The sequence below is a fragment of the Protomyctophum bolini genome, assembly GCF_963924005.1.
Source record: "Protomyctophum bolini genome assembly, chromosome: 14".
NCBI classification, from domain to species: domain Eukaryota; kingdom Metazoa; phylum Chordata; class Actinopteri; order Myctophiformes; family Myctophidae; genus Protomyctophum; species Protomyctophum bolini.
Window position 1 is genome coordinate 17,562,098 of NC_137875.1, and position 19,969 is coordinate 17,582,066.

General features: G+C 42.9%; 1 protein-coding gene across 1 annotated transcript; it reads left to right on the forward strand.

The window, feature by feature from the left end:
- Positions 1 to 472: 472 nt before the first annotated feature.
- On the forward strand, positions 473 to 19,926 carry sec23ip (SEC23 interacting protein; the record flags this gene model as incomplete). The annotated part of the gene is made up of 18 exons (XM_080781329.1): positions 473 to 605; positions 2,408 to 2,928; positions 3,316 to 3,535; positions 4,690 to 4,883; positions 5,356 to 5,445; positions 7,581 to 7,701; positions 8,482 to 8,571; positions 8,721 to 8,862; positions 8,994 to 9,202; positions 10,115 to 10,224; positions 11,693 to 11,860; positions 11,977 to 12,072; positions 12,524 to 12,703; positions 13,142 to 13,297; positions 14,241 to 14,343; positions 15,461 to 15,652; positions 16,219 to 16,381; positions 18,039 to 19,926. 18 exons carry the CDS (start codon positions 473 to 475, stop codon positions 18,118 to 18,120), a joined length of 2,970 nt encoding a protein of 989 aa, XP_080637455.1. The 3' UTR covers positions 18,121 to 19,926.
- Between the last annotated feature and the right edge of the window lie 43 nt (positions 19,927 to 19,969).

The following is a 19,969-nucleotide window of genomic DNA, read 5'->3' on the forward strand; positions in this document are numbered from 1 at the left end:
ATAAGGGAGTGTGTGTGTGTGTGTGTGTGTGTGTGTGTGTGTGTGTGTGTGTGTGTGTGCGTGTGCGTGTGTGTGTGTTAGGCTGCGCAACAGAAAACCAATCTAAAAGCTATTTCCGTGCTCGGACAGACCCAGGGACCCAGGGACACAGGGACCCAGGGACCCAGGGACACAGGGACCCAGGGACCCAGGGACCCAGGGACCCAGGGACCCAGGGACCCAGCCAGGGACCCAGGGCAGTAGTCAGCCACGCCTACAGGTGGCGCTATTATCGAATGAACTGACATACAAAACAAGGACCGCTGCGCCGAAATAGCGGATCAACAAATGCTCTGCATGGTCTGTTAGACTCTGTCGTGCTTTACAGATCAGCGATTCATTTTTTTTCATAGCCGGGGACGCAAATATCCGGGTGCCGCACCACCGGTGTACGGACTACGGATGTAGGCGACGTGTTAATTTTTGGGCGAAGATGGCTGACAGGAAAAATAATAATGTGTCAAATTCCAGTGCAAATCTACTGTTTAGCGCAGCTCCGGAGTTCAACTTCAACCTGCCATTCATACCGGTCAGCCAGGCCAGTGGCCCCGCTGTGTTGTCAGGAGGTAAGATGTCATGTTATTTGTGGAATTGCAATAAAACGCGAGCTTTAAACGTTTGCAACCGTACTAGCTACTGCTATTTAGGCTGCTGGTTTATCAGTTTATCATGGAAAGATCACACTGAAATTGCAAAACAAAACAAACAATTGATTTTCTTCGACGTCAAGTCTGATTAGGACAATGTTTACTACAAAGTACAGTACTTGGTATAAATCCACCAAATGAAAATCTGTTCAAAGAGTGTACTAGGCCAACCACTTGAGAAACTGCTAATCAGCCTTCAATGGTCTCATTGACTGAGTCCAATCAGTCCATGTCATGTTTACCGTCAGGCGTCAGCTACAGCAGTGGTTTTCAAGCCTTTCCATTTGGCCATTGAGATGCACCATCTCATTTTAGAGGCACAACATTACATAGCCTACATCACAGTGCAGTTACACAATACACAAGTACACGATACACACACATGTACAGATGGCTTGCTCGTCTTCTCCCACCCACATCCCCATACCAGCCCTCAACTCATTTTAGACAAATACATGGAGAGTACAGTACAATAACTTGTGTAAAGGTCAGAAATAAGCAGTAGCACAAGTAATACTAGTAGCATGAACAGGTTGTTTCGAGGCGTTAGTACAAGGAAGTCCTGAAGCGGCCAAGAGAGGTAATCGGATCTGAGAGAAAAAGACACAAAGGAAGATTATTCCAGTCAAGTGGAGCTTTGTAGTGGAATGACCCACGTCCAGATTCAGGAAATATTTTATTGGGAACAGTAAAGTAGGTATGTGTGTGTTTGCAGCCAATCAAGTGAACTGGGAACAGTGGTGTGTTCTGCATAGGGATCATGTAATACTTTACATTGAAAGGTTTGAGAATAGTTTCTGTGGTGTTCTGATAGACTTTATCAGTGTAATCTACAATGGTAAATTATTCTTTTCCTCTCTTCACAAGTGAGAAACAGTCAAAGGTATAGTGAACACAAACTGTCTATTATTTATTCAGCATTTGAGCCACGACAGCCCACAGACCACCATTTGATGAGATTTAGCCTCTCCGACCCAAAACGGATAATATTTCGTTGGATAAGATTCCATATTTCCATGCTGTATTGATGTTGGTACCATTGGAGAGATTACATTCTCTAATTGTGTAGATGTCTTGTAAATTAAGCAATGCAGATGTTTAACAATAAGTTAACTCGTGAGAGCTTTAAATGAAAACCAAATTGATCCGTCCTGTACGGGTCCATTTGGTTTCATTTTATGCTTTCAAGAGTTAAAGATCTATAATGGACCGGGTCCATTTCGTTATCATCATTCTTTAGCTGGGAACCACCAGGAACCCCCTCTGTGTGTGTGTGTGTGTGTGTGTGTGTGTGTGTGTGTGTGTGTGCTGGGGATATTCAGTCACGACACTGGGGTTTAGCATTTCCCCTTGCCAAATCATTCGTGTGTAATAATTGCTCCTGGGAAGAAGCTTTTTAGCAGCTTCCGTTATGCAGCAGAATCTGAAACAGTCCATGGTTGGGTTAGCTTGGACGTATAATCGACGATGTATTCCAGTGTTGCATAGTACAGTGCTGCTAATGACGGGACACATTTTGCAGTCTCTCTGGATTAAGAGCGTCTGCTAAATTGTAAATTGGATCAGTCAGTGTCATCAAGCAATCGATCAGTACTAGACAGGAAACAAAAAACAATCTGTCTAAACTGTCTAAATTACCAATTCTGTGTGTATAAGATATTAGTTAGATTAATTTGTTCAACTGTTGTGAAAGCAGACATGTTATGATTGTGTTCTCATAGATGATTCAACTGATGTGGGAGAAGAGGACAGCTTCCTGGGACAGACCTCTGCCAACGTCTCGGCTCCCTCCACGTTCAACTACTTCTCCAGTCCCGTAACCAGCAGTGACCCGTTTGCATCGATAGGCCATCAGCCATGCCCGCCGCCCGCACAGTCAGTCGCTCGTCCGGCCATGACGGGCCCCGCTTCTGTCCCCAGCAGTGTCCCCAGTGCCCCACCACCTCCCGTCCCTCAAGCTAACCCTGTTGCACCTGTGTTCAACAATAGCACCGTTTACCAAAGCCCCATGGGCCGACAGACTCCTCCCCCTAGCTCAATGACCCCACCGCCTCCCCCGGCGCCCCATCAGAGTTTTAACCCGTACCGACACACTCCTGTCACCAGCAGAGTCAGCCCTTATCTTGCAGCTCCGGAGGTGCAATCATCACCCGTACCACCACCCCCACCGCAGCAGAACCCCTATTCTCTTGGCCCGCAACAGCAGCACACATTCCAAATGGCAGGCCCCACATTCACAAAGGTAAACGCAAACATTGCTTAACACAAACACTGCTGACGAAGGTGAGGACACAAATTGTGATTGGCCGGAATGAGATCATGTACAGTATTATAATGTACGATGATAAGAGCGCCCCTCACTTCACACGGGTGTGATTTTAGTTTTTTCTCGTACCTTCTTTTAACTATTTAAACCGTATACTTAGCTGACCTTGTTCCTGAGGGCCCTCTACTAGGCCTCCTGTTTTTTCTCTACATCTACACTAAATATCTTTGCAGAAAATAGCTGATCTACAATCTCGCAATGCATCGCAAGCTTGTACATCCTCCAATGAATGGAGGAGGAAAAATAAGATGACTATAATTGGGATAATGGATACATGGAGTTCTGGTCTTTCTCTCCTTGCAGCCCCCTCCCACACAGATGATGACACCCCCACCTGCCCCGCCACCGACCACAGCTGGACCATTGGTTCCTGCCCATCACCCCATGATGCAGCATTACACCTACAATATCTATGAGCCTGTTCAGCCACACTGGTTCTACTGCAAACTAGTTGAATCAAAAAGTGTCTGGCTTCCCTTCAGCATCATTGACTCTATTCAGCTGGAGGAGACCTACAATTCCGGTAAAATGGACCTCATAACATAATTTCCTTAAACATGTTTTACCTAGTCTTTTAGCTTAGCCATGTTGGGTCCCATGATATTATTGATCACGCATCGTTATGCTTATGATGTTGCTTACGCTTCTTTTATTGTGCTTTATTTTATTAATGCATGCTTTGTAGCACTTTGAGATTCGTGAGAATGTAAAGCGCTTTATAAATAAAAATGCACGATTATTATAATGTAATAGGTAACGATTAGGGATGTCCCGTTCATATATTGTTGGATCTCCCGATCCGATTCCAATCATTTTGATTTTGAGATCTGCCGATACAGATGTTTCCCGATCCGACCTTTATGTTTTATCCAGTCTAATATCTTGATATGGGTGGCTGCAGACACAGACTTAGAAGTGGAGCTGCATGTGGATGTAAATATCCATGCATAGTGAAATAAAACTTTAATCAGTTCAGGACAACTCTAGTAACGATGTTGGGTACGCATCCATTAAAATCCAAAAGGATGCAGCAAACGCAGTAAGGTGTGTCCACGTGACGGGTCGCAAGGATTTATACCTCAAGAAACGGAGCGAATCAGGGAAAAGGTAAACGCTAGCCCCCCTGCACCTTTGCACTCTTCTCGCACTATTAAGCTCGAATTGTACCTTTTTTCTAAACTAAATTTCTTGTATATTTAAACTCGAATTGCACCTTTCTAAACTAAAATTGTTGTATATTTAAACTCGAATTGCACCTTTCTAAACTAAATGTATTGTATATTTATGGAACGTAGCCTACTGTGAAGTAGGGCATTTAGCGACTAGTAAATCCACTAGTCGACCTTGTTGGTACTAAAAAAAAAAAAAGTTATAGTCCCCATTTTCTTTTGCACTCTATATTCCATACCTTTTTGTTTTCTGTGTTTGATGTTATATTATATATTTTCTGCTGCATTGTCTGAAGGAAGCCAAACTAGGTTTGACTGTTTTGTACCTGTACACAAGATGTAACGATAAAGTACAACCTTGAACATACCACAGATGGTCCACAAACTCCACATGGCTTGCGGGAAATCCAGGCTGAATTTGTATTCCATATATATTTCTGCTGGATCCTTTGAAACTGATAAGCCCTCTAGTAAATATCCTCTTGGGCCTTTCTTCTCCTCCTTGTAGTTCAACCGGACCCGGAGAATGTGATCGTGCGCACGGACGGAGGCCGCTACGACGTGCAACTGTATGACCGCATGCGGACCGCTGTCTACTGGGAGGAGGAACCCACGGAGATCCGACGCTGCACCTGGTTCTACAAGGGAGACTCGGACAGTCGCTTCATTCCCTACTCAGAGGATTTCAGCGACAAGCTGGAGGTTTGTACAGTCACCGTCTAACTCTAAACCAGTTGTCGGAAGCCACTGTAACGGAAGTCTGGGGTCACAAATCTTGTTTACCCATTTAGACCTGGGAAAAAATCTACAAATGTCTTCTAAACAGTTTTCTGAAAAACCGGCACTGTAAAACAAGCGTCCCATCAGCGCCCATCGAAACCGAGGCTCTGCGTAAAAGCTGTCCCTTTTATGCCTATATATGGAGTTCTGACAACCGTGGGTCCGACCGACTCGACACCGGCGGGCACTGCACCCCTTGCGGTCGTGTGACACGTGTGTGTCGAATTTGAAGTCGTTGGGGCCAATGGTTCTCGAGTTATGTGGATATACACACACACAGACAGATATAGATAGATATATTTTTTTAATATTCTCCTGTAACAACATGCCCAAAAATGTCGATGCCAGCGTTCTAGTGGTCGAAGTGAATGATAAACACGTTTTCTTTCTCCAGGGGGAATACAAGAAAGCTGTGTCTACCAACCAGTGGCACCGCAGGCTAGAATTCCCATCTGGTGAAACCATTGTCATGCACAATCCAAAGGTAAGCCTTGTTGTGAGTAGCTTTTGAAAATATTCCGCTGTAGACTGCTGCTGTAGAAGTCCATGTGGCAGTATAGTATAGCATAGATCAGGGGTGGGTAACTTTGATGATGGAGAGGGCCACATTATTTCCAAACTCACTCCAGAGGGCCACATTATTTCCAAACTCACTCCAGAGGGCCACATTATTTCCAAACTCACTCCAGAGGGCCACATTATTTCCAAACTCGCTAAGAGGGCCACATTATTTACAAACTCACTCCAGAGGGCCACATTATTTACAAACTCACTCCAGAGGGCCACATTATTTACAAACTCACTCCAGAGGGCCATATTATTTCCAAACTCACTCCAGAGTGCCACATTGCATATTGCTGTCGTATCAAATCAGCAATTTTTTGCTCTTACTGGTACTTTAATTGAAATCCTGAATGTTTTGCTATCACCTTTAGCTAAGCCCCGCCCTCTCCCACTTAGACACTTTCCAGCCGGGCTCATTCATTCCAATGTAAATATCATGGATTTTACACATTAAATACTGGTTCATTTTTGGAACCAGACCTTCAAAATCTCTTCCAAATACGTCAACAAGGCCTGCCATATACAGTGGAAAAATATGTGCGTGACATTTCTTTTTAAAAACGTTGAATCATTTGTCTAACCATGTTATGCTTAGCTGTGATTGGATATTATGGATCATAGCAGTTTGGGGCGGGGAATCCTGATAATTTAATTTAATTTAATTCAAACATTTTCTTTTTGACGCAATTGGTCAGAGCTACTGTCAGTCAAAGGTCTCAAGCATTGAACGTCACTGTACCAAAGCCCGCCCATATTGCATATCGTGTCCCGATTGGCCACACCGTAATCCGCCGGCAGGCGGATTACGGTGTGGCTGATTCGGTCTGGCTTATTAGCCAGGCTAACTGCGTGCGGGTCCAGCACACACACACTCATTTAGGGCTGGAGGGTGACACACACACACACACACACACACACGTCGGTATATACCGTTAATAGCTAAGTCTGAGCATAGGAAAGTGCGCACAGAAAGACACAACAATGCACGGGCGTGCAAACGATTAAGCACGCACAGACAGAAGTTTGCAGAAGCACACTCATGCATGCAACATGTTATGATTAGCGGTTGTTGTTGCGCGAGTGAAACGATTATGCTTTGCGGCACGTGTATCATCTGAAAGTGATGTGCGTTTTCTGTGTGGCCTGATGTGTGTTTTTGGAGGTGATGTCGGAAGTAATAATAATAAAACTATTTGTATAGCACCTTTCATGACATGAAATGCAGCTCAAAGTGCTTTACAGAACAATGGAGAATAAAAAAGAAAAGCAAGGCAACGACATTAAAAAACAAGCAGTTATACAATACAGTGAGGACATGAATAACAAAAAATAAAAGATCAATTCAAATCAATGTTGTAGAAGTGGGTCTTGAGCTGTGCTTTAAAAATGTCTACAGAGGCTGCCTGACGAAGGTACAGTGGGAGCTTGTTCCATGCCGACGACCCGTAGAAGCAAAAAGCTGCGTCCCCGTATTTTTTAGTTGGCATTTTTTTAGGCAAAGTGGAAGGGAAGTCCACTTCTTTGGAGAAGGATGATGTGGAAAGTTCTGACGATTTTGACGTCACAGCAAGCTGGGCAGTTGGTTCGTGTTTTGATCGTAAACAATATTTGTATAGTAAATATGACAGTTGTGTGGATGCAATGTAGTGCACCTGGATTCGGGTGGCATGCAGATTTCTTTGTGCATGGAGAGATGTGTGCTAACAGAGTGGTTTGGTAGGAGAAGGAGGACGGATAAACGGCCATGTGCTTGTGTACCCCCTGTCCATTAGGGTAGAAGGATGTTAACTTTATGAACTAAATACAAATACATTGGACATAAAAAAGACAATAACATTTTTATACTAGTCATTCAGCTACTCATTTAGACTGAAGATATTAAAGCGGGTTATGTTTGCATGTTTGGAATTGTAAGCTGAGATCAATATATCAGTTTTCTGATATTAACCTGCATTAAGTGAAGGTGGGGGGCTGCCAGTTGCCCATGTATGGTATAGATCCTGTGTTTATTTTAGTGTGCAATGAGAGGCCCTGTTGTGTTTTTTTGTCGACCAGGTGATCGTCCAGTTCCAGCCCTCTGCCATGCCAGATGAGTGGGGCACAACGCAGGACGGCCAGACCAGGCCACGAGTGGTGAAGAGGGGCATCGATGATGACCACGACGAAGTGCCCGATGGTAGCAGAGATCCTCTTTTTGCTCATAAGTTGACAAACATTTAACCAATGAAAAGTATTAACCTATTGAGACCTGAGACCACATTCTACAAAATGTCTTCCATAATCCTGACGGTTTTCTAAAGCTCATAGCTCATATTTTTCAGAAGCCTTTATTGCCATGACATGCCCTCCCCAAAGCCCTACTCCTAAACAGGGCCTCAAGGGGGGGGCAAAGGGCAGCCAATCACCCTCTCTGCTGATCGTATGACCCGCTGCAGCTTGGCCTTGTCCTTGGCCGCTGCAGCGCAGAACCAAACAGTGATGGCGAGGGTGATGATGGACTCTATGATTGCAGTGTAGAAATTAACCAGCAAGGTCCGAGGTGGAATTTCCTCAGCTGTCTCAGAAAAAAACAGTCAACTCTGGGCCTTTTTTGTGAGGGTGTCGATGTTGGGCCCGAGAGACTGTCACCCCGAGGAAGCGGCATGACTCCACAGTGGCGACTGGAGTGCCTCCCAATATGATGGGAGGGGGAGGGACGGAGGGGCCGTATTCCTATGAAGTCCACGATCAGCTCCACCGTCTTGAGGGCTAAAGTTTAAAAATAATGGTTAAAGTGGTTAAAAGCTATACGGTGACAGAGATGCGTCCTCAGGTCTAAATGGGTTAAAAAAGAGCTTGTAGCTAAATAACAAACATTGGGTCCATCGGAGCACAGGTTCTATTTTCTATTTTTGTTTAAAAAAAAGTTAGTTTTTTAAATGACTAGAATGTCATGCATGTTGTTTCTGTATTTCAGGAGAGCTACCTAAGGCGGATCACCTAGTGTTCATGGTGCATGGAATTGGTCCTGTGTGCGACCTGAGGTTTCGGAGCATGGTGGAGTGTGGTGGGTTAGCGTACCATACTTTGTTTAAATGACAAACGGTCGCAAATGACCGCAGACAAATCGCTTACCATTGATGTAGACTGATTTTTTGTTGTTGATGTCCCTGTTAACTAATACTATGACGAAAAATGTGTGTGTGTCGTTTTCAGTGGACGACTTCCGTAACGTGTCTCTGAAGCTGCTGCAGAGTCACTTTAAGAAGTCCCAGGATGAGCATGTGATCAGCAGGGTGGAGTTCCTCCCTGTGCAGTGGCACACGGCTCTGCACGGGGACGCCACAGGGGTGGACAGGTGAGGTTACCAACTCTCCATTTAGCTGGGGACCCACCTGGAAGCTTTAAAAAAACATCACTTACACTACCTTTAAGTGGTTAAAATATGGAATGTTCCTCTACTCTTGTTGTGATGGATTGTGCGTGTAGGAGGATAAAGAAGATCACGTTGCCCAGCACTGGACGCTTGCGACACTTCACCAACGAGACGTTACTAGACGTGCTCTTCTATAACAGCCCCACGTACTGCCAGACCATCATGGACACAGTTGCCCTAGAGATTAACAGACTGCATGCCCTGTTCATGGAGAGGAACCCCGATTACGGTGGAGCCGTGTCAGTGGCTGGACACAGCCTAGGTAACCACATCTGCATCATTTTCATGTTGGAATTATGAAGCTAGACATTTTGTCACAATTAAGAGTTACAATTTTTATTTGGCTTATTTGGATCGAATAAATCGTTGCACTTTTACGATTTTATAGAGAAAGGGAGTATTTTCTGGTCCCATGGGGGAAGAGAATTTTCATTTTCTGCTCAGGGACACATAGACTGGGCAAGCCAGCGGTCAAACCGGCAACCTTCCAGGTGGCCTCTCCACCAATTTAGCTATGGCCGCCCTAACAAACTATGTCCTACATTAAATAGATACGGTAGATAGATTATTTATCAGGCACACTGCTGAGTTTTTCGGATTTTTAGCTGCGTTTTCCATCAGTTTTCCGAAAAACTCGTCCAGTGTGCAACCACCTTTATAGTCCGTTCTTTTCCCACCACACGGCCATGAGTTATAGATGAGCAGAGACATTATTTACACGCTAAAAACTAAAACGTTTGTTCAAAAGTGCTATATTTCAGCAGACAAGTGAACTCTGAGCCAGTGTTTGAAACTTTCCTTGGTACAGTAACTGTTGGCCTATTGGCATAGGCCAGGGTGACCCTTTTTAAGAACCCGGGTGTAGTACAATGTCTCCAGCTACTTCTGATGTCATACATACCTTAATGCAATTGCTACACTACAAAACGCAACCGGTGATCAAGTATATTCACAACTATATTAAAGCATTTCTTCCTCAAAATACATACATCAATAATATGATCTATTAAATCACATTACCCACACTGTACATCATTTCATGTTCATATATCAGAACGGGTAAGGACTAGTAATACTAATTGTATCCCCACCAATCTGGCTTGTGCAGCAGTACTTGAGGTGTTATTCCAGCACGTATAGACCTCCGGTTGTCACACATTTCATATCTTTGCAGGTTCCCTGATACTTTTTGACTTGCTGTCCAATCAGAAGAATGGCTCCTCAGCATCGGCCATGCCAACCGTGCCAACTACTAATGAAGTCCCTGCTATAGACAAGAAACAGGTACTTAATCAGCAGCCATCAACACGATTAGGGGGAACGTTTCTAGACATGTTCTGTATTAGTACGTTTTCACCTCAGGTCTGATACACTGTTGAGCTCAGACAATAAGGTGACTTTGTGTTTAAGCCTTCATACTCTGCTCCATTGCATCACAACAGCATTATACTTTGTCACACAACACTTTTGACAAGTGTCAGTCAGTGCTTTTAAAGTTGAAAGTGTCTCTTCCTGGTTAGCATCACTTGTGTGACCAAGTATGAATTAGTCTAAAAGCAGCCCATGTTCATCCTTATCCTCATAAAATGGTCCTCACTAATGTTCATTTTAAGTTGGCAGAGTAGAAACTAAACCTTCTTTCTGGAAAGTCAGCCTGCTGAAATGGAAGCCATTCTTGCATTAATAAAAGTTTGAAATCTTTGAAATGATCAAACCTGCCTATAGTGCCTACAAATGTTGCTGGAAGGCAGAAGAAGACAGCCAGCACTCAATAAACCCTAGGTTTCTGAACTGGCCACAGCCTTCCTTTTGAGATACAGAGCGAGTATACAGATTTGGTGCCATCTTATATAAGCATTAGTGAGGACCAGTGTTGGGTATAACGGTGCTATTTAAGCTATTGAAGACTTATATTTCCTTTTGACACAAAGGAAAAAGAATCCATTTGACACATTTTGCGCTGTTTCCTGAATCAATGAGTTCTCTGAGCCTCTCTCATGTCACGGAGAAGTGACCGACTACAGTGAGCATGCACTGTGTCACAGCTTGTTACACGGACATTAGTGACCCATTATGCTTTGCAGTCTGTGGTGATTGCGTAATGATTCTAATGTACAGGAACAGGATTCAATAGTTCACTACTTTTGGTGTGACACAGCAGACACAGCTCTTGTTTACATTCCATTGTCAACAGTCAACACGTGTGCTGACAACGGCAAAGATTGGGAGAAGATGGATACTTCATCCTTTAACCCATTTTGGTCAGGAACCCCATTTGGTGTTTTAAGCATGATGTTATACTTTAGCTATTAAAGGCTGTGGAAGTATTCATTCACCCATTTTTTGGGGATTTATTGGGGAAAGGAGGAGATCGTTTTCAACACAAGCTTTACAACACTGGTAGGCTGCAGTTGTTTTTCTTTTCCTTTTTTCTCTCGAGGTGCATGGGTTATTGGGTTTTAATGGTCGGTAACGCAAAAATAATGAACAAGTTACTTTTCTCAGAAGGTAATCTTGTACCGTAATGGGATTATTTTTTATAGGCAGTAACCTAACAACGTTACTTTAGAAAGTATCAATGCCCAACACTGGTGAGGACCAATAATGAATATAGTTTGAAAGTGTAGTGCTCCTTTTAAGCTGTCAAAATGTGAGCGTTTGAAGAGATCTTTCAAAGTCATACCTCATCCCAAGGACGAGATTGAGGTGTGAAATAATAAATAAATGTATACTATATATTTTTCCCAACCAGGATCCTCCCATTGCTCAGCAAGCCAATGCCCTCACACCATCTCCTGTCGAAGAAGACCCTAAAGAGGAAGGCGAGGAATATGAAGATCTCCCTGCTGTCCTGCAACATCTGGGCCTGTCTGAATACAAGAGCACCTTTGATGAGGAGAAGATCGACATAGAATCTTTTGTAAGCATAGACTTGATGGTTTCAATCATTCATCATCTGTAGTGGCGACACTCAAACGGCATTGTGACTTAGCGGTCTTTACAGTACGTTTCACTACTCTCTTATGTTCAATTCAGCTCATGTGCACAATTGAGGACCTGAAAGAGATGGGAATTCCCTTGGGACCCAGGAAAAAGATTGCCAAATTTGTCAAAGACAGATTAAATAAACAGGTGAGTTTTGCAATAGAGTGCTGCTACGCTGCAGGATTCATGTGTTTTTCAAAGCCAATCAATTAAGACAGTAAGCTCTATACTATAGCAGACTAAAGGTCATTACACACTGGCGAATTAGCGATCTGAAAATGCGAAATATTGCATGTTGCAGTTCGCCTGTGAATCTCTGCAAAATACGACACCAGAGCGAACAAATAAAGAGCGAAAACGGTCGAATTTTCGCACATTCGCCACTGATGTGGAAGCTTGCATGGACTTCAATTGTTTGTTTTTTTAATGCGAATTATTCGCACAAATATATTGCGTCGCCAATTCGCCAGTGTGTAATGACCTAAAGGCTTACCGGTATGTTTTATTCTCTATTAAACAGCACACTTTTTAATGATTTTTTTTCCAAACTCAATTGTCTTGGTTCACCCGTCTTCATTTTACTCACCCACTGTGACAGGCCACTCGTCAGGCGGCTCAAGAGAAGAAAGTGGAGGTGAAGGAAATAAGCCAAGAGGTGGTGCCAACACAGACGGTCCCTGAACCCCTCCCTGATCACACCGCCACAAAGCTCCCTGTGGGCAGGAGTCCACATCCAGTCCATGTCGATTACAATTACTTTGAAGTCGGCACTGGACAGGTAAAAGACAAGTCTAATACATTTATATGTATGTAATGTAGACATGAAATTAGAGATGTCCCGATACTGTATCGGGAAAAGTATCGGATCGGCCCTTATTTGTCATATCGGTATCGGCGAATATGCCAGTCTAACCACCGATCCGACACAGGGGTAAGGGGTTGATACTATGGCAGGTAAATAAAATATTGGGACTTGTGGAGTTTGCTTTGGAGTTGCCCAAACTGCACATTTGAGTGAGGAGTCTGCTATAAACGCAACACGAGATATATAGCTATGAACACAACATGAGATCACGACACTGCTATCGGTATTCGGTATCGGCTAACACAGAAATTGATCGGGATCGGATCGGAAAGCGAAAAAAGCGTATCGGGACATCCCTACATGAAATATAAGAATATGTTGCTATAATGGTTGTTATAATTTGCTGCGTAGGTTTCTGTGGTCTACCATGCCCTGGACTTCAAACCAGTGAATTTCTTCGCCCTGGGTTCTCCAATCGGCATGTTCCTGACAGTGCGAGGTCTGGAGAAGATTGACGAGACATATCGGCTGCCCACGTGCAATGGTTTCTTTAACATTTACCACCCGGTAAGAACGGGAATTTACGTTCGTCACTGAAAATGGTATCGTGCTTACAATGCTAAGTATTGTAAATATAGCTTTATAATATAAAAACTAAACCTTGCGATGCCGTTTTAGTGCTTCTGACAAACGAAAGTCTTCGAGTGCCTCGGAAACGATTGATTATTACTTCCGGTTCTTAAAATCAGCTGGTAGCTCTTAAAGGGAAAGGCTCTTATGAATGGTGGTCGCCAATGTTCCCATCTAGTCCACCGGATCATCAGCAAAGACCTCTGAACATTGCACGTTTTATCCAAACCATGGAGAGCTCCGTAGATTTCGTGTTATTCAGCTTTTTAGTCAGCCTGTATAAAGGGAGGTGAACGGCAGTGCGGTTGCGCAATCCGGTCTAGGATCGCTAAAGAAGGAAAGGCCAAGCCAAAAAAAGAAAAATCAGCGATCCGGTTTGATATCAATAATTCAGACGGAACGTTATGCCAGAAGCAGTTGCCGGTCGGATTCCAACTGGCGGAAGCTTCCGTCAGAAGCAGTAAATTTGTTAAATGTCGGTGGGGAACAAGTTAAAAATGTTTTATATCATTATAACACTACTGGTATGTTAACAATGTATGTAGCCAACCAACATTAACTAATGTTGCCAAGTAACTACTCTTGGGTAGTACAATTAGGTAAGTAGTACATTTAAGTTGTGTAAAGTTGCACAAACTTGATTGAGTTAGGAATGGTTCGATAAAAAACTAGGAACTTCCAATGTCCGACTTTGAATGGAATGTACAGTTGTGACTGGGATAGCGCTGTGTCATATTTTATCATATTTCAGAAAATACTTCATATTCTTGCAGAAAGAAAATAAACATTATTTTACAGGATAATACTATTCCCAGCCACTACATATCCTGTGTTAACCGATGCCTAGATTATTGGTCAGCCGTGTTTCCTTGTGTTTTAGCTGGACCCAGTTGCATACAGGATCGAACCCATGATCATGCCAGACTTGGACCTGAAGCCTGTTTTGATCCCACACCACAAAGGGAGAAAGAGGCTCCATCTTGGTATGGAACTCGAGCTTTATCTTGAATTCCTCAATGTGCCTCAATGTTGTTAGAATCCATTTTGATGAAGGAGACGTGACATTAACTTCATCGCGTGCCGATTTCTCGTCATTATCGCTGAGGTCCACGTTGCCCATGACGGGATTCTCGTTGTTTTTATTGTTTAGTTATTCAATCGGGCACTGTCTGAATTTAGTGTAGGCCAGTGTTGATTTTGACAGCATATTTTGATTTTAGTTTTAGTCGGTAGTCTCTTGAATAGTTTATTTAGTTTTAGTCACATGGAATGTTTATTTTGGCGGGCCTTGATGTGGTCATAATGACTGCTTTCACACTTGCTAAAAATAGCCCATCTACGATCGGCCGATAGCAGATCTACTTCTCTAGATCTGATATCTGATCCAGATCTACTACTCTAGATCTGATATTTTCAGCATGCAACCAATTATAAAATAACTTCTGTGTTTTACTTTTACTGGATATCTTGTACACTAGTCCCTTCCTAACATTTTAGTCTAGTTTTGAAAATTGTAGGCGTCTTTTTCTCTTTTTATATATTTTTTATCCCACAATTTTGTAACTCATTTTTCACCCCTGTGTCAATCATCTAATGTGATCCTGGGCTCTACACACCCTCCACCAACCTAGTCCCCATATATGGGGGACAAGGGGAGAGCAACGGAATTGAACTCATGCTTCCTTCATGCCTGAGTGTCCAAGTTGCTCCTTTACACCTGACAGGGGGGAGTTTCCCTGGTTGGACATAGCGCGTGGAAGGAACACGTTATTCCAACCAGTTCCTTTCCCCTCCATCAGGCGCCCCAGCTGGCCAGGGGGAGGCAGTTTAGTGACCAGGATTACTGCATTTTTGTGAGGGTACCTACCCTAGGGGACACGGGGAGAACATGCAAACTCCACACAGAAAGGCCCTTTCGCCAACCCCGCCTTCGGGTATGGGCACTGATGACGTGGAGGAGGAAACACGCCACCAGCACCCACAGCGTCCCGAGCGGGAATCGAACCCAGGACCTTCTAGCTGTGAGGCAACAGCACTACTAACTGTGCCACCGTGCCCCCATCTGGGCGTCTTTCTAATGGGACTGTGTTTTTGTTGCAGAGCTGAAGGAGAGTCTCTCTAAAATGGGCTCAGACCTGAAACACGGCTTCATCACCTCCCTGAAGACGGCCTGGCAGACGCTCAACGAGTTCGCTCGTTTTCACACCTCCTCTGCCCAGCTGCAGGCGGAGCTGGACATGGTAGCCAATCAGATTAAAGAGGAAGAGGAGAAGCATGTACACGCGTGTACAGGTGAGATTGACTTTCCTGTATAAATAGTTCAGAAAATCAAGACACGGTGCATTCGAGCATGGGGCTAAATATGTATTTCTTTACAAAATATTATAGCATTTTTTTTATTTATTATTTACTATAGTCCTATACTATAGTCCCAATAAATTACATCTGGCCACAAAAGATCACGAGATCTACTGAATGTGTCAAACTGACATATTGAGACTACGACACAGTGTGGCTTCCCCCCAGTAGTCTACCTTCACATTCAGTAGATCCTGTGATCTTCTGTGGTGTAATTTCCGGGGTTCTAGTAGGACTATTAGAAATAATAATAAAAATAATCGCCATAATATTTTGTAATACAATACATATTTAGCCCCATGTTCGAATGCCCCTGCCCCCTGTCAAAAACCGCTAAAATCCCTAAAACGAAAGAAAGCAGCAAATTAAGAAAAATTAACACTCATATTTTACTTTCTCTAATAACAACCTAAAACATGAACCTTGGTTGAAAAAAACTAAAGTTGTCCTTTAACCACAGTGAGTGATTGCTAACATCAAATTGTTTTGTTTTTTTACAGAAGGAAAGATCTCAGACAGTCCTGAGCCCCAGCGAGAAGAGGAGGTGGAGGTGAAGATGGGGATGCTGAACAGTGGGAACCGCATCGACTATGTGCTGCAGGAGAAACCCATTGAGAGCTTCAACGAGTACCTGTTTGCCCTTCAGAGTCACCTGTGTTACTGGTACGTACGTACTCATGCCCAGTTCTAGTCATAGTCTCTTGAATAGTTTTCATTTTGTTTTAGTCACCTGGAATGTTTTAGTGTTAGTCTAGTTTTAGTCGACTAAATATCATAACATTTTAGTCGACCAGAACTAGTTGATTTTGTCGACTAAAATGTATTTTGGCGGGCCTTGATGCCGTCGTAATGAGACAAAATCACAAAATAGCTGATCTACAAGCTCACAACACGTTGCAGCGTGACGTGTTGTGAGCTTGTAGATCTACGGGTTTGCAGCTGTGTGGTTGTCGGACTAAGGCCCAGGCTACACGTATATGGATCCTCCGTTTTAGAAAAAATCCCTGCCCATACGACATAGATATCTATGTCCACACACAAACGCAGTAGCAGGTTTCAATTATATTTGATTTTATATTTACTTTACACCAATCATATTTTTTAATGAAGGAATAAGTACCGCATTTTAAAAGCCACCTAAATTGTGAGTGGAAGTGGAACATGTTTCTTTCATTGTCTGTCAGCATGTCGCACTATGTGCGTAAATCTCCAAATCCCAACTCTTGACTTTACTCTCCATATCATTTAAAAATGATAGACACTTTACCATTGCGCTGGCGACTTGGCAAGTCCTGCACAGAAAATATTAGCAGAGTCAGACCTATAGAAGTGTGAGTGTCGCGTCCACCAGTTGTGATCTTGTAAAGTGGCTATATTTTCCAGGTGTATAATAAATGTCACGTTATAATGTAGGCTAATAAAAGTTCACGCACGCACATTGTCGGCATGCAGCAGGTGCAGTGACAACGGAATGCAGTCAAGGGTGCGCCCTTTATTACCTAAACAGGAGAGAGATGTGCCATATGCGCACGGCGACCCACTTTATACTTTCTTCTCACCAACCACGCTGTTTGATGCGAATCTATTTACACCTCTCTCTCTCTCTGCACCCTCTCTCTCCTCGCATGACCATGACCATGAAATGGAGAGCAAAATACAGCACGAGAATATAGTTTCACATGCGGCTATGCACACACCATGCATAGACTTGTTGGTGTAGGCCTACTGCACAATGGCATTTGACCTGGATCCTTATTGGTAGGTTAATATCCACAGTTTATCTGTAGCGGTCCGCAATTAACCTATTATTCAAGCTTCGCACTCGGCACCAATACAAATGAAATCACCAGTCCGCACTGGACTACTAGGCTGATGTATTTATTATTGGATGCAGCAGAGCAGAGCCTTTGCTTGCTGCTGCATATGATAAGTTTTAAAGTTGTTAACAATGATATATAAACATGAACAATCGAATAGATATACATGTAGTTTCCATCCAGGCACAAGCTGCATTTCTCACCTAATTATAGTAAAAATGATATGCGCTAATGAGCGGTGACGTCATCGTTTCTCAGCTCACACAGCTCCACTGATCCGGATATTTTCGAAAATCTTCACTTATTTATCAGTTTAAAAAAACCTCTGTTTGAGTGGCCGAAAACGCCGTTTGTGTGTGGCTGAAAGGCCCAAACGTACACAAAGATATCCGTTTTGCAAAAGATCCATATACGTGTAGCCTGGGCCTAAATGGCTCAGCTCACTAATGGACTGGGTTTGTCAATTTGAGGTTTTCGTATTCCATTTATTTATTGTCTTGCAGGGAATCGGAAGACACAGCCCTGCTTATCCTCAAAGAAATCTACAAAACCATGGGCATCCATCCTGAGCAGTTAGTACATTAATAACAATCATTTTCAGTACTTGAGGATCAATAAACCAGACTGAGAACTCATTACAGTGCATTTCCTCATGTACTGAGCGGTGCCATCTTTTCTTTTTGTTTACACTGTCCATTCATTTTTTATGGAGCAGGCAAAATTGCTGTGCACAGGGTCTTGGGATTGGGGTTGAATGCAAATGCATTTCTGCATTGAGTGACACTAGACGGCAACACAGATGGCTTCAGATGATCAGCTTAACTGGACTGCTGAATGCTAACACAGTTTTAATCTAGCAGTTGTACAGGAGGCATGACATTAATCAATGTTGAGCAACTACATGGTTTATTGTGTGACTACAAGTATAGATTGTCTACAATGCCTGTCAAGTAACTGCCTTGAATTTAGGGGGCCGGGCGTGCCGATCCACGTCCGAAACAGTTGAGAATTGACAGTTACCGTGTGGGGGTCCCTCTACTGTACCCTCGTGTGTGTTAGGTTGCGCACAAATGGTGAAAAAAACCATGCTGTTTTCGTGCTCAGACCCACCCAGCCACACACAGCTCTGTAAGGGAGTGGTTGCACCACTAAAAAATGTGTAATTGTTACTAGTTTCACTCTGAGACTGAGAATGTACAAATTGAACCAAATGGACGGATGCAGCCATCCCCAGCAGTCGAGAAAAGACGCTCTGCTATGTCTATTACACAGCTTGATTGTACACAATCTATACATTTCTCACTTGCTGGATTAAAACTCTGTAATAAAAACTCCATCCAGTCAGAAGCCATTGAAGGGGAGTTTCAAGAGTTCATGCAGCACTGGAGTGTGACAAGCTGGAGTTTGAAATACATTGTTTTCAACGAGGGCGGCGCAAATATCAGTAATTTTAGGCATGTGTGCAACATGGCAACAGTTTTAAAGTATTGTACAGTGACAACTAAAGTCTCTGTAATGTTTATGTTGTACTATTATTAAACTAGTGATGCCCCGAATATTCGGCCGCAGAAAATATTCGGCAGAAAAGGGCTAAAAATGCATTTTCGGCCTATTCGGTTTCAGACAGAATAGGCAGAAAATATATCACCGAATAGTGTATGCAATTAATGCATTCAAAAGAGCTGAATAAATGTTTTATGGACCCATAATAGTGATTAGTATTTAAATTAAGTTTTGCCATAACCATTTATTTTGCCATAAATCAGATAGCTTTAAGGTACGGCCACGACAGCAATGGTAGGAAAAAGATATTAATATATTAATATTAATATTAATCATATTCGGTTTTCAGCCAACTGCACCTTTCGGCGCATCCCTACTAAAAACGATCTAAAATAAATTTCAAGTACAAATTTGTCACACTTGGCCAATAAAAGTCTATATGTAGAAGAGCCGCCATTGGACTGGCCCCAGGCCCCATGAAGTGAACGGAGTTGTCAAACTCTCGGCGCTGCATCCAGTAGTCTGTGGATACACCCACTACAAGCACATCTGCTACATGCCCACCGGCATCATCGAGCAAGTGTGATACTTGGTGCATGTGTAAACGCACCATTAGGTTCATCCCATGTTAAAGATTTTTTTATTTTTATTGTAGTTTATATTATATTATGCCATTTGTCTTAAATTAAGAGAAAATAAAGTTAGTGAATTCAAAGACATGACTATTTTGGATTTACATTTTCTTTATGCAAGTCATAGAACTGGTCAATGGCATTGAATGTATAGAAATGTTTATCACATTAAACATCAATGACGATTACATAACATTTATTACAATTTATTTCATGGTCATAACGTTATAAAATAAACACTTCCCTTATACACGTCGATGCATTTATTTTTGTAACATTGTGTACCGAGTATGCAAGGA